This window comes from Martes martes (genome assembly GCF_963455335.1).
Source record: "Martes martes genome assembly, chromosome: 6".
NCBI classification, from domain to species: Eukaryota; Metazoa; Chordata; class Mammalia; order Carnivora; family Mustelidae; genus Martes; species Martes martes.
In genome coordinates this window covers 104,919,426-104,934,686 of record NC_137893.1, presented here as the reverse complement: position 1 = coordinate 104,934,686, position 15,261 = coordinate 104,919,426, and the positions used below count along the sequence as shown (strand labels likewise).

The 15,261-nt window shown below is 34.7% G+C and overlaps 1 protein-coding gene across 1 annotated transcript in view; it reads right to left on the bottom strand.

Moving 5' to 3' along the window:
* The window catches only part of PHF3 (PHD finger protein 3), an 86,371-nt gene that overhangs the window by 34,002 nt on the left and 37,108 nt on the right, over window positions 1-15,261 (bottom strand). The window contains exons 2-3 of the mRNA XM_080806840.1: window positions 7,419-7,580; window positions 851-2,633 (exon numbers count right to left, since the gene is read on the bottom strand). Coding sequence (XP_080662966.1) covers window positions 851-2,633; window positions 7,419-7,560 — 1,925 coding nt within the window. The 5' untranslated portion in view covers window positions 7,561-7,580. The remainder of the gene's footprint in view (window positions 1-850; window positions 2,634-7,418; window positions 7,581-15,261) is intronic.

The following is a 15,261-nucleotide window of genomic DNA, read 5'->3' as shown; positions in this document are numbered from 1 at the left end:
GTTCTTTTATCATGTCAATGTTGATAGAAGTTCCAACAGCAATCTCAACACTTCAACAGGACAATCTTGTAGCTGCAAACTCCACTTCATCTCCTGTTTTCCTTTTCTTAAAAAGTTAGCAAATAAAAAAAAAACGTGGGGGAGGGCCAGGCAGTGTCAAAAAGCTATAAAACACTGAATCCTAAAATCATTTAAAAGATTAGAATTTATAAGAAATCGTTTCAATCACTAAAACATTCAAAAAAGAAACACAGGTTTTCTATTCTCTGTTACATACACAATTCACTTGGATAATTTAAGTCGTTTTTTGCTACCAAACTTCATTCCAAGGTTGTTTGGTAATTATGAAGCGATGGTATCAAGTCATGATAAGTGTGCTTCAATTACAAAAAAGAAAAAATTTTTCTTTAAATCTTTGAAAGAAAAATAGAATTTCCATTATGCCCTTTACACTTTATTACTAGTTCTTCAAGCCAAAAAAATAATATATAACTTACAGACCCAAAATAACAATTTCCTGATTAGCAGCAAGCTTTTTTCCTCTTTCAGATGCTCTAACTAAATCACACTCTCTATCTGGTTACAATGATGAAACACTTCAATATATACCACCCATTGGTCAGACTATGCTTTTTTACATGTTCTGGGATAAAATATTTATAAATTCAGTGGCTCCATCTTTCTATCATTTATCCAGGACTGATGAGGGTTTTTTTTGTTTCTGCAAAAGTCTTTGTATATTAACTAAGTTTTTTATTAAAAAAAAAAAGTTTTCACATAACCCCACCCTAAAAAGCAATTTCTCTTCAATGCACATCACACACACACGCACACACACAAACACACACACCTGTTGCCATGTGGTTTTTTGCAAAAACCACACTGCTTGCTGGGAGTCCACATATATTTGCTTTCAAATGAAGAGCTATGATCTGAGCCTTCTCTTTTTATAGTAGCTATGTTGTCTGGAATGAACAATGGTGGCTCATCCAAAGAAAAACTTTTGCTGCTTCTTCTTTGGCGGGGTTGTAGGTTCTTCTCAGGTTTTTTTAGCTTCAGTTTATCTTCCTCCTTAAAATGCTCCACACCACCTGTATGGTCAAGCTCTTCCTTCACGTGACTATTGGTTTTCACTGCTGCAGCCAGCTGCTGGGGCTTATGGCATTGTTTCTGGCTGGAATGTAATGAATGTCCCGTTTGTGCAGGATTATGGGGTTCTTTAGAGCAACCAGGGTGACCATAAGACTTATCACTCAAAGAATGAGTTAAGGGTTTGGAAACCTGTACTAAATTTTGATCCTGTGATGTTTTTTTCAATATAAAATGAGCTTGATTTTTAACAGATTTAACACCAGAATTGCAACTCTGAATTTTTGAATCCTTCTCAACTTGTTTTTTTCTCACTTTGACTGGCCTATGAAAATTTTGCTGAGATTCTGGTTCATCAACATTTCGTTTCACACTTTTGACATTAACTTTAGTTTTGTTATGCATTAATTCATGTTTTGCTGCAACAACTTTTTTCAGAGTATCTGCGGTTATGTTTTGTTTAGAATGAATTATAGGTTTTGTTTGTTTGGACTTTACGGTTTTTGACTCTAAGCAAGAAACACTACTTAACTGGCTGTTTCTGTCATCCTGAAGGTTTGCTATTTCATGAGACTCCAGTTTAATACTTTCAACAATATTCAACTGTTCTGAATTTTGGTCAGGTGCATCACAAATAGCATTTTCTAAAATATTACTTTCTGGTTCAAAAGCATTACTATCAACCATCTCTAAGTTTGAGTTATTTAATTCTGTGCTCTCCAACTGCTTATCATTAGACTCTGTGTCTTTACAATAACCCAATGGTTCTATTTCATTTCTTTGAAGGGAGTTCTTAGCTTTATCAGCAACTTCCATGGTATTCTTCAATTCCAAATTACATTCATTTACTTCATCCACAGAACAAGACAAACCTACAAGGTTCTTTTCAGTCTTATTTGGATTTGTACAAGCAGCAGCATCAGAGAGAGAGGCAGAAGATGCAGCTTCCTCAGTAATTTGGTCATCTTCATGGCATAATTTCACTGCCTCATTTGATTCTTGTTCAACTTTCCCCTTTTCCCTCGCTTCTTCAACAACAGTGCCATCTGTTTTATCTGCAACAGAATCATTCTGTTCTTCTTTATCTGAAAACTTAAACTGTGGGCTACTAACAGTCTTGACTTTACATTCCATCAGAGCTTCATTTTTCTTTTCTTCAATACTAACACAAGTCTCTGAAAGGAGTGAACAATTTAATTCATGAGATGGCACATCCGCTTCTCCCTGATTATCACACTTCTGCTTAGAATCTAATCCAGCTTCATCCTTCATTTCAAGACAAGATGACACTGAAGAATGACTTGAAGACACTGATACTTCTGGTACCACTTCAATTTGTCCAATATGTCGGCTGCTCCTTCTGCTCTCTTTATGGTACTCAGGTTTCGGTGACACAGAAACTTCTTTAATCTGACACTTTTCTGGATGTTTCACCCCTGCTTTAGGGGCAGATACGGTCTTCCCAGATGCCTTTTTTGTGCTATTTAAAGGTGCTGCATTTGAACGCTTGGCAATAGTGCTCTGTCGCAAACTTCTTACTTGTTCTACCAGAAGGGAAAAAACAAAACAAAACAACTTAGCTATTTTGCCATTGTTTTTATTTTAATACAATTTAGAATATATTACTTCTTAACTGAGTTATAAGTTTGCTCATTTCAATGAAAATGTACTGAACAGTTACTCATGATAATGATCTCATATATACACATATATATATGTATATATACACATACATACCCATGTTAAGTTTTAGATTTATCAAAGTTCTATAAATTCTGGCAGGAGAAAAAAACTACAAAATTCAGACTGATATACTTTACTACAAAATAAGAATGTTTACATCAAGTTTCTTTTATACAGTAAGTAAGCTGGGAGTAAAATATGTAAAATGAGCTTCCTTCACATTAATGTCCATCATAAAGCAAGACTCTCATACAGTTTTAATCACCAAATGCCTTTTTTTTTTACATTAAATATCTTTAAATAGATAATACCAATTAAGTTCAGGTTTCAGCAAAATATAAACTAGACCACCTATGACAAACAGAATCTGTGTGAATTTGAAAAAACCTCATAAGAACTCTAACTCCCTTTTATGAATGTCCTTCACTTGTATCACCATTTTAGCATACAAGCTACTCCTAACAAATGAAGCACATGCTAGAGTACTAAACACAGATAAAGAGAAAATACAGCCAAAGAAATTTAAGCCAAGAAAATATATCATGAAAGAAAATAGCAAAAATATGAAAATAATTTAGTAAAGCTTCCCATCTTTAAAAATATTCCTAACAATGAATACAAGCTTTTCCTCTTTTCCCCATCTGGATACACCCTCCAGAAGAAGAAAGTTTGGAGTGAAAAGAAACCAGAAGGAAAGAGAACTAAAGGAGATTAATTAGAAAAACCCACAAACTGAAATACAAAACAAGCTACTTCCAAGCCTATGTACATCCAATGCCTCCAAATAAACTCACATAAAACTGAATACTATCAATTATTTAAAAAAAAAAAAAAGCCTCCTCCCCTTCAATGCAAAACCCTACTATGAACCAATACTTGAAACAGTTCCTTATTTGTCATATACCATGAAACTCTTAAGGAAGGTATCATGTGTCTTCATTTGTCTGTAACAGTCCTAGATGACACATACAGTCTTGATGTGATTATTAATAGCATACTCTTTTACTCTCAAAAGTGTCCTAGTTTGAAAAAAAAAATTATTCAATCATCCTAGTCTTAGAGATCCTTTCTAATTCCCCCAGAACATGACACAGTATTTCATCATTAAATAAGCACCCAACAATTTTTTAAAATTAATACTTAGTATTTTAGTACTAAATAGTGTGGATTATTAACTATTTATCACATGTTCAGATATATAACATTTTAAAATAACTAAAAATGTAAAAATGTAATGGTTCATTATCAGTATCTGGATATTTTTATATACCTTAATGATATTTTTATATATTTTAAGTTTTAAAGACAGCCTGAAATAATTTACAGCTCTTTTTCTGCCTTGAAATAAAATAAATGAACTTTTAACACCCATTACCCAAGCATTGATAAAAATGACAAATGAACAGCATATTCAACTATAAAAGTAATTAAGATGACAAAAAAAAAGTTTTCCAATAGTAACTGATTATTGAGCCAAAGATCAAGTTATTTTTCTTCCTCTAAATATAAATGAATATGAATCCTGGCTGAACAGGCCAAATGTCCATAATGTTCATCCTATTATTTTCATTACTCAAAGTCACAAGTATTACCAAATAACAGATTTAAAAACCTGATAAAAAAAAATAAATTGAGAGTAGGGAGACTGGGTGTCTCACCTGGTTCAGCACCTACTCTTGGTTTCAGCTCAAGTCATAATGTGAGGGTCGTGAGATCAAGCCCCATAACAGGCTCCACACTCAGAGTCTGCTTGAGATTCTTTCCCCCTGCCTCTTTCTGCCCCCTCTGTAACCCTGCACTCACTCTAAAATAAATAAAATCTTTATATATATATATATATACATACACACACATACACAAACACATATAAATTGAGGAAAAGATGATAAAGTAAATACATGCATCTAACTTAATCCACTTCTGAAAACCCTACACTAAAGCTATACAAAAGGCATAAATCTAAAATGAAAGGAAGAGGGGCACCTGGATGGCTGAGTCGGTTGAGTGTCTGCCTTCAGTTCAGGTCATGTTCTCAGATTCCTGGGATCAAGCCCTGCATGGGGCTCTCTGCTCAGTGGGGACCCTGCTTCTCCTCTCCTTTTGCCTGCTACTCTGCCTACTTGTGCTCGCTCTTTTGCTCTATCAAATAAATAAATAAAATCTTTAAAAAAAAAAAAATTAAAAATAAATAAATAATAAATTGAATGAAAGGAAGAACAGGAGAAAACAGTGACAATTCTGGAAGTCAAACAAGAGATGCTCAAGAAGTAAATGACATAGCAGACCCAAAAAAGATAAACCCTAAGATGGCAGTGTTGGTTCTTGCCAATTAGTACAATTAATACAATTAATACTTCAAAAGGGCTAGGAACTGGTAATCCCAGATGATTCTAAAATGTGGATGAAGGGAGACAGTTAGAATGAAGATGAGATGAAAGCTATTTTTAGATCTCTAGCTCCCTCTCCCCCAATCCATCTGCAGGTAACTGCCTTTTCCTGGTCCTAATCTAAGACTGGAGGCTTGCTCTCTGGAAGAGTATAAAACATGGTTTCTAGATGATGTTCCAGGGAACATCAGGCACAGAAAAATGTGGCAGTAAAGTACAGTGGAATTCGTGACATTAAATGAATTTATATACTGAAAGCTGAGACACCCTGTCAGCTTCCCTGAAAGGTTCCCATAACATGCTACCAATTTAATGAGCCTAAAGGAATAAATAACCTCAATTCTGACATCAGGGATTCCTAGACAAACAAACAAAAAACCCCGCAAGACCAGAGAACCATACAGTGAAGCTCACAGTAGACAAAATCCAACCCACCCACTCTTTCAAGTGCTAACCTTTTAGTTTCATACAGTTTTAGTTCCTACTCTTAAACATGAGCAAACAATCAGACATTTTAGAAAAGTCTCCAGCAGGAAAAATGAAGAAGGAGAAAGAGAGAGAGACAGACAGGCAGACAACATGGAGAAAAAAGAAACTATAACTATGTGAATTTAAAAAAAGAACCTTTTAAAACACTTTTTAAAACGTTAAGTACCTTATGAAAGACAGCAGAAGATATTGTGTCCATGAAACAAGACCACAATACTACAAAAAGTACTACTCCCAAAACAAACCAAAAAAAAAGAATATTCAGAAATTAGAAATGTAAAATTTGATGGGAAAAGCTGGGAGGCTAAACATGAAAAAATTTCACTAAGTAGAGAAAAAGACACAGAGGTACAAAGCAGGCAACATAAAGAAAATGGAAAGGCCAGTCCTTCCTACCTAACACTTGAATAATGAGTTCCAGAAAGCAAGAGCTGAGAAAATAAAGAGAGGAATTACCAGTGAGATAAAACAAAAAATTTCCCCAGAACTGAATAATACTCTTCAGACTAACAGGACCTACGGAGTAGCCAGAATTCAATACTTAAAATACACTTACACCAAGATACATTATCAGAAATACAAAACACTTAAGCTGAAGAGGAAGATTCCACAAACTTCCAGAAGAAAGTAACATATCAAAAAAAGAAAAAAAAAGGAATCAGAATAAACTTCTCAACAACACTGAAGTTAGAAGAAAACAGAGGAACACTATCAAATTTCTGAGGGAAAATTATGTCTAACCTTGAATTCTATGTTCAATCAGACTATAATTCCAATGTGAGGCCAGATTAAATATATTTACAGACACACAGTTTTAAAATAACACATCTCCATGTTCCTTTTTCACAGCAAACTACAAGAAGTGTCACCAAAATGAAGGAGCTAAGCCAAAAGAGAAAATAAGAGCTACACCACCAAAGAGAATCATCAGAAGAATAATAAAGGGAGATCCCTGGATAATAGCTATGCATCAGGTTTATACAAGGCCAACAACTATTACACATAGGAGCAGATCAGAAAGCTCCAAGAGACTTCTTCAATAAAATGAAAATGACAGAGTATCTGATATGCACACGTATTTTTAGGAAAGATTTAGACAACTAGTAGAGTAGTTGAGGTGTTATTACTGATATGTACAAAGAAACCTGTGTGTACAAATGTACAAAACTGTAAGCAAATAAACAACAGAAACAATTACTAAAACAGAAGACAAAAAGTTGTATAGGAAAAAAGTAACCTTAGTTTACTAAAACCAATCATCTCTAACAGCACATATAGTCACAATAACATAAACAATTACTATTGACCTAACAAAATTACTTTTTAGAAGGATGAGAAAATATACTTTTGTGAGATGAGGACAAGAAGACAAACACTAAACTCAGACCTGGAGTGGGAAATCAATACATACCTACACATCTGAATAATCAAAAAGTAGCAAATATAGATATGTTACTCAGAGACATGGAAGTAAATACCAAAAACTTAGTAAAACCAGCTGAGAAAGTTATTAATGATTTCCTCTGGGAAAAAGAAAACAGGCATTACGAACTTACAGAATCAGTCAATCCTTCAAATTTTATAAATATATAGTTTCAATAAAAATTTTTAAAGATTATACCAACAAATTGATATAGTCTCAAAATTCATTATTATCAAAATACTCAGATTAGCAAACATGATGAAAATACGGTCTCTGCTTAGCACGTTTACAAACTATCACATCTATTCCTAGCTAGATTTTCTAGCTCAATCTCTCTGGAAGATTACCTTGTGCCATTAAACGAGGTGATTTTCTTGGTGATCTCACTGAATTTTCTTCCACTTTGTCCCTCAAGTTCCTGTTGGGTAAAATCAGTTCTTCTTCATCAATGGTATCATTGCCACTTTCTTTAACAACTCCTTCATCCATAATATCGTCAAGACCAACAACTAGAGAAAAAACAAAAACAAGAAAATTAATTTTTAAAAATACTGAATATCTTAAGTATTTAAAGGCAGTTACAGAAAACACTGTGAGACATTTTAATGCAATACTAATACTACACAGTCTTGAAAATCTAGGTCTATTTCTATTATGTGATACTGCCACTACCAAGCTCCCAATTCAGATTTACAAACTTTTACCTTATGAGGTAACTCGTCAAAGAGTAGATGAGCTATAATTGTTCTTGATTTGACCTCCACTGTCATTCTCACTTATTATTCAATGTACCTCTGTGAACACTGTAAGCAACTATACCTGAAATACTCAATTATCCCAATTTTAGTTAAAGCAGTATAAAATTTTAATACCCAGAAAAACTTGTGATTCTAAGTACATGCTAGACCCAAAAGATTCCAGTTCGAAGTATAATTCTATTACGTAAAGACTTTACGCTACATGTATAGAAAGTAATACGGGTACACCTTTAAGCAATAGCAAAAAAAAATATACACAGAGAGAAATGAAAAACGTTTAACTTCCCCCTCTCCCAAATGCCAGGTAAAATGGTAGGTGTATAGCTATATAATTAAGTGACCTTCTAGTCAAAAGAGAGAGCATTTCATTTAATGGGGAGGGGGAGATATGGAAAAGGATTGGGGGATGTTGAAGAAAATATAAATATCGTATTTATACTGTCATTGGGTTTATTTCTGTATATAAAAAATTTATTTTACTTAACTAGCTGACATATAGCAATTCTAAATGTGCAGCTGTATGAAATCTTGTAAAGAGATTGTGATTATTTAGATCAGAAGGCCTGGATTCAAATCCCAGCTAAAACACTTAAATAAAACTTGACCAAGTCACTTAAGCTCTTTCAGTTTATCTCTAAAATGAGAATAACAATACCTGTCCTACCTACCTCACAGAGCTGTTGTGAGGATCAAGTGAGATGATGTATGAGAACTCACTTTGTAAACTTTAGAGCACTACACAAATGTTAGTTATTATCTTCATCCTAGGGGTTAGAAGGAACCTCAAGAAGTTATCTAGTCCTCATCTTTGTATCCAAGAAGAACTTCAATTAAAAGAGCTCAACAAGATAGTGGTCTATCCTAAAATTTAAAGAGAACAAAATTCTTTATATACTTTCAAATAGTACAATCTTTTTGAAGAGCACTTAGACAACAAACAGAATAATGAAACTACTTATATACTTTGACCAATAAATTATAAATAGAATAAATTATGGAAAAAAGTTGGCCAGAAAACACACTGTGATCTGTTAGTAAAAAACAAAATGCATGTGTATGTACATTTAGACAAACAGAAAAAAAGATTAGCAGGAAATAGATGAAAATTATAATAGCTATTCTATAAAAGATAATATACTTGTTTCCTATTTTCCAGATTTCCTGCTATATTCATGTATTACTCTCAAGAATAGTCTACACTTCAATCACTAACCTACGCACTAAAAGCTCAGAGAAGAATGTATTTAAGGAAAATTCATCAGGACTCACTTAAGATATAATTAGGGGAAAATGGGTGGAAAGTTCAATTAGAAGGCTATTTCGCCATGATGAAATACTTATGCTGTCACACATCCACACATTCTCAAAAAACTTTTAATATTCATTTAAAAAAGTAAAATTTAAGACTACTTTTCATGCCAATTTTATATAAAAGCATATATATAATGTATGCACTACAAATATGCACAAATAAAAATGGACAGGGGAAAAAAGGATTGGAGTGTTATCAGTGATTACCTCTAGTGGTAAGGTAGAGGAATTCAAGTTTTCTACATCATTGTTATACTGTCTCTGTGTTTTCCAACTTTTTTTTTTTTACAATCAGCATGTATTCTGTATTGTAATAAGGAGAGAAAGGAAAAGCTCAAAAGAAGAAAATAGTCCAGAAGAAGGGTAATTAAAGCCTGATTAACAGTGTTGGCAGGGAGTAAAAAGGTATTGTCTGGATTTTAGGGCTATACTGCAAAGCAAAAATCAATGGGATTTAGCAAGCCAAATCCAAAGGTCAATTATTAGGTTACTCCCTGTCCTAGTAGCCTCTGACATAGCTGACCCATTTCTCCTTTCTGAATCCCTTTCTCCTCACTTAGCTTTTGAACATCACACATCTTCCTCTCTCCAGCTACTTCTCAGTATCCTTTGATACAGCTTTCTTGTCTTGCAGAGGTCTACACAGTGGAGGACTTAAGGGTTCAATCCTTCTATCTCTTTTTTCTCTACACTCAAACTCCACTAAGTGATCTCATCCAGTACCACCTATACTTGGATAACTCCCAAAATTATTTTCTCCAGGCCCAAGCTCACATCTAACCTCTGGAAGAATATAATTTGATATCTCCACGAGGTATAACAGGTATTTCAAGCTTAACATACTGAAAATAAACACTGCTTCTACCCATCCCTCCTCAATAAAACTGTCCCTCGTAAGGTATTCCTGGTCATGGGACCTCCATTCACCCACCTGTTCAAACCTAAAACTCTAGAACTATCCTTAGCTTCTCTCTCTTCATGTACCACATCCAAGTGATCAGCATATCCCGCTAGTTCTATTGAAAAACATAATCATTCAGGGTACCTGGGTGCCTCAGTCAGTTAAGCAGGCCAGCTCTTGATTTCAGCTCAGGTCATGATCTCAGGGTCCTGGGATGGAGCCCCGCACTGGACTCTGCTTGAGGATTCTCTCTCCCCCTCCCACAGCTCATGCACACACACTCTCCATCCTCTAAAATAAATAAATCTTGGGGTGCCTGGGTGGCTCAGTTGATGAAGCGCCTGCCTTCAGCTCAGGTCATGATCCCAGGGTCCTGCTTCTCCCTCTCCTGCTCCCCCTGCTTGTGCTCTCTCTGTCAAATAAATAAATAAATCTTTTTTAAAAAAATAAAAATAAATAAATCTTTAAAAATATAAAATCTATCAACTTCTGACCATTTGCCACATTCACAGCTAACATCCTACTACAAATTACCATCATCTCAACTATACCATAATAGCGTCCCAGGTTCTTCTACTCACATACCCCACATACACACACAGAGTCATCACTGTGATCCTTCTAAAATATGAAGTCCTATCTTGTTACCATTTTTCTGTTCAAGACCCTCCAAACTCTACCACCGCACTTATATTTATGTCCAAAATCCTAGCCAGGGCCCACAGGATCCTAAGATCTTCCCCAGCCAACTTCTCTGACTTTTCACCTACCGATTTATGACTCACTCTACTCTAGTCACACTGGCCTTTCCTGATACGGGAGAGGCAAAGATTATCTCAGGGTCTTTGTCCTTGCTAGTCTCTCTGCTTGGGGTGCTCTTCTCCCACATTTCCACATGGCTCACTCTCCTTAAGTTATACCCAAATATCACCTTCTCAGATAAACTTTTCATAACAATCTTACCCAAAACAACACATATTCCCATCACTGCCTACTGATGCTCAGTGTACTTTATTCTTTAAAACATGTTTCACACTACCTGATTTAAGTATCTGTTTATTAACTATCTTCTCCACCAGAACGTAACCTCTACACGTCAGAACTCTATCTCTTTATTTGTTGCTGAAACTCCAGAACCTAGAATAATGACCTGGTAATACAGGAAGCACTCCAGAATTATTTGCTGAGCAAAAGAAAGAGGGAAAAGAAGGGGTCAGGAAAATTTAAATGTTGATGAGTGAGAGAAAAATGTTTTCAATAACAGAAAGAGATAAGTTGGAAAGAACAAACTTGGAAGTGAGGTGCTGACTTCACTTTTTGGATATACTGATGATACAAAGAAAAAGAGCAGGCAAAAGAAGCATCAAGATAATACAGTATCACACACAAAAAAAGGGTAAGGAGAATTTCAGTGAAGTAGGATCAGGAAGGTTAATGCTACAAGAGAAAACAATGGAGAAAAAAATCCAATAATTTGACACACAGAAGCAGAGAATCAGATGACAAGAAGTTAAAAAGTGCATGAGTAAAGAATGACAACTACAGTCTCTTTTATTTTTAAGAAGTTTAATGGTAAAAGACGCAAAGGGGGGAAATCAACTAAAGGAAGTTAAAAGAGACAAAAGATGATTTTTCTATATAAGTGACAAATAGGAAAGGGGAAATGGAAGGAGGTGTGGTAGGGAGAATCACCTCTACCAAAAGAGAGATGAGGGAATGGGAATGGGAAGGGAGAGAGAATGTGGCAAAAAAAACGGTGGGGGGCAGGAGGCAGAGAGAGGAAAGGGGAAGAAGGGAAAATCAACAAAGATCCCAGCATGTTTGTGTGTGTTGGAAAATAACTTTGAAGGTAAGTGATGTTTTGAGGTCCCATCACCATACAAAAACCTCTTATGTCAACCTACAATTACAATACCTCAGATTTCATCTGAGCTATTTCTGAGTTGAGATTTCCAAGAACACAAGAACACTGCCTTTTTTGTACTCCTGCTCTATCTGGCAACACATACATTTCCTTCACCTCAAAAGCCCAGCTTTATATTAAATCAAGCTCTACATGGTCTCTAACATTTCCAGGGCTCTCATGTGAACAAGGGCCCCAACAAGTAAAGCACCTACTTAACCTCTCTGTGCCTCAAATTCTTCAATAAAATGGAGAAAATACTAGTGGGTCAGAGGGCTACTGTGATGATTAAAGTAATATGTAGAAAAGGCTTGGAACAGTATCTGGCACTTAGCCCTATATTTACTGTTTACTTCTGTTTCAGTCTCTCCCCATCCCATGTACCCACCATCAAAAATTATGTATTCCTTCTCCCTCCCTGCTTTTCTTCAACTACCCCTAGAACAAATAAAATTTTAAAAAGTATCTGATATTTCTTTCTTCTGAAATAAATTTCATTCATCTGACTTAATTCACAGTGCAGAATGAATACTCTAGGGCAAAACCCTCCCAATCAGATATTCATATTTTTTAAAGAGTTTGATCCAAATGGTTCTGCTAAGAAAATGAATATAAGTAAAGGAGAATCTGGGCTCTTTTCAGAACACTGCCTATTCTCAGGGACCTCCCATATTCCCCCGTCCTTCTGCCACAAGGCCAACCAAGATTCAGTATTTGATATCCAGCTTTTTAAATTCACTAAAATGGGAACTTTGAGTTACCAAAATAATTTAATGACCTGGATTCTTTAGGACAGACGTGTATGGTCATGGCATACAGAAAGAAACGATACACATTTTCCTCCCTCCCAGATTCCAAAATTAGATGTCACTCTCATTTTGAAATTTTGGTATAAAATCTATCATCATACTCAGAAATCCCTGAGCTTGAATTCAGATCACATTAAAATTTCTCCCATCCCGATCACATTGGGGAGGGTATGTGCTATGGTGAGTGCTGTGAAGTGTGTAAACCTGGCGATTCACAGACCCCTGTACCCCTGGGGATAAAAATACATTATATGTTTATAAAAAAATTAAAAAACTTAAAAAAAAAACCTGAAAAAAAAAATTCCTCCCATACCTATCCACAAATGGGCCTAATTAAATCTGCTGAGTTCTTGGCACCAGTCAAGTCTATGTAAAGTCCTCCTGACACTAATATTACTTTATTCCAAATTATTTCCAATCTATCTTTCTGGGAAGAGGAGTTAAATGAGATAAAGAAAATAAAACCAAATGATTTAAACTTGCTGAATTTCTCAACAACCAGGATTAGTTTAAATCACTTTAATAGCATATTTAAAAAAAAAAAAAAAACCACACACAAGTACAGTAGGAAATTCTTCACATCTGACATCCCTTAATTCACACTGGCAGTACAAAGGCCAAACTCCACTGCTTTTATCTCCTCAACTACAATTATTTCCTCTATTATAAAGCTGGCATTAAATATCAGACCTGAGATAAACCTAAAAAGCAAGCATGATGTTGCAACGTTCCAATAAAGGTTCGGTATCTATTTACAGGACTTGCGTTTGAAGTAGAAAAAGAAATTATATGGTTATTATTCTCCTAATAGAGGCACCAGAGCTTTTTCCTCTAATATTGCAGAATACCACGCAGCCTCTACTTAAGACTCCCTTCAGTGAGATGAAGGGATGAATCATGGATGATTCATCCATTCACTCCTAGAAGTGGTGGTGTGATATACATCAAGTTGTATGTTACATAAAATGAACCATTTTGATGAATTTATCATTTTAGATATTAGATGTTCCTAACTTGAAAAATATAAATATTGCTATCATGCACACATATCTAAACCTTGAACACTTCAGATGTGTATACCGTCTTTTTGTATTTCTTTAGCTCTGCCACCTCCCCCACTCAGATGTGGTGTTTTTCTCTCCAATGTATATGAATTCTTTCCGTAATATCTATGTTACCTATTTGATACAAGTATTTTCCCTTGTTTACCTTATTTTATTATTATTTGGTGTCACTCTAAGCTAATTTTCCTTCAGAATGTTGTCTTCAGTTACTCCAATACTATCAATTTATGCATCCTTTCAGCTGTAATTTAAAACACTCTGAAGTTTTATATTTAAGTGTGCACAAATATTTCAATTTTTGCCAAATTCAACTTCATACTTTGGGTAAAACTTATCAGTATGTCTTGGAAAGGGGATTTTCTATCAAATATGTATAATAGACACTGGCTTAAAGCAAATTGGAAGAGTTTTTTCACTGCAGATCTTCAGTCTTCAATATGCTAAGCAGGCATTTTATGAGGAAAAGAACCATATGTAGTATAACTGTCTTCCAAGCTTTATATTCACATTCACATTCTCTCTCTCTCTCTTTCTCTCACACAAACACACACACACACACCAAAAAACATACACTAAAATGCTAATAATGGTTATTTCAGAGATTTTTCCCTTTCTTCTTTTTCACATTTTCTAATCCATCTCACAAAAAATAGTTCTAGAAAAAGAAACTAGAAAGACACACACTAAACAAATGTTTTCTATGTAGAGGTTAGTAGTAGTATTGGTGTCTCTTTGTATTTTTCTTTTTTATCAAAGTTATACATCCAAATGGTTTTAAAGAGTTGTCTCTAGTTTTATAAAGTTTGTTAATAAAAACATTAATGCCCAGGAACCACCTCTCCCACTAAACTTCAAAAACTCACTGGGAAAATGAAGACATTGAATCCTGCACTGAAAGGTTGCTGTGAAAAATGAATTAATTAACGTAACTTCTAATACAGTGTTTGGTATGCAAATAATAAGATCTTAAATGGTAACAATTATTAATGTATTTTGGCAGATTTTTTCAAATAATTTTCTGTAGTCCTAAGCACCCTGCATCTGACCCCTTCTCAACTGTCTAAATAATTTCTTATTTTCAATAACATTCTATCAAGCTAATGTAAAAGTGAGATCGTAATCATTCCCTAAAAATTTTTAATTCCATCCTAGAATACTATAAATTACTTACCTTCCCGTTAATTCCTTTAAAAACATTTACTTAGTACCTACTGTATGTCACATGTTGGTCTAGATTATTCTAGATACCAATGATACAGAATACTTAAAATGAAATGACCTGGTCTCCTCAAATAAATATCAAGAAAGGGGATGAGAGGGAACTTACATAGACTGATATATACTTACATACTAACCAACTTAATATATTGACCTATTTCAATTCCAATTCATACTTTTAAAAAAATATTTAGGGAACTGGGTAAAACTGAAAGCTGACAGACTG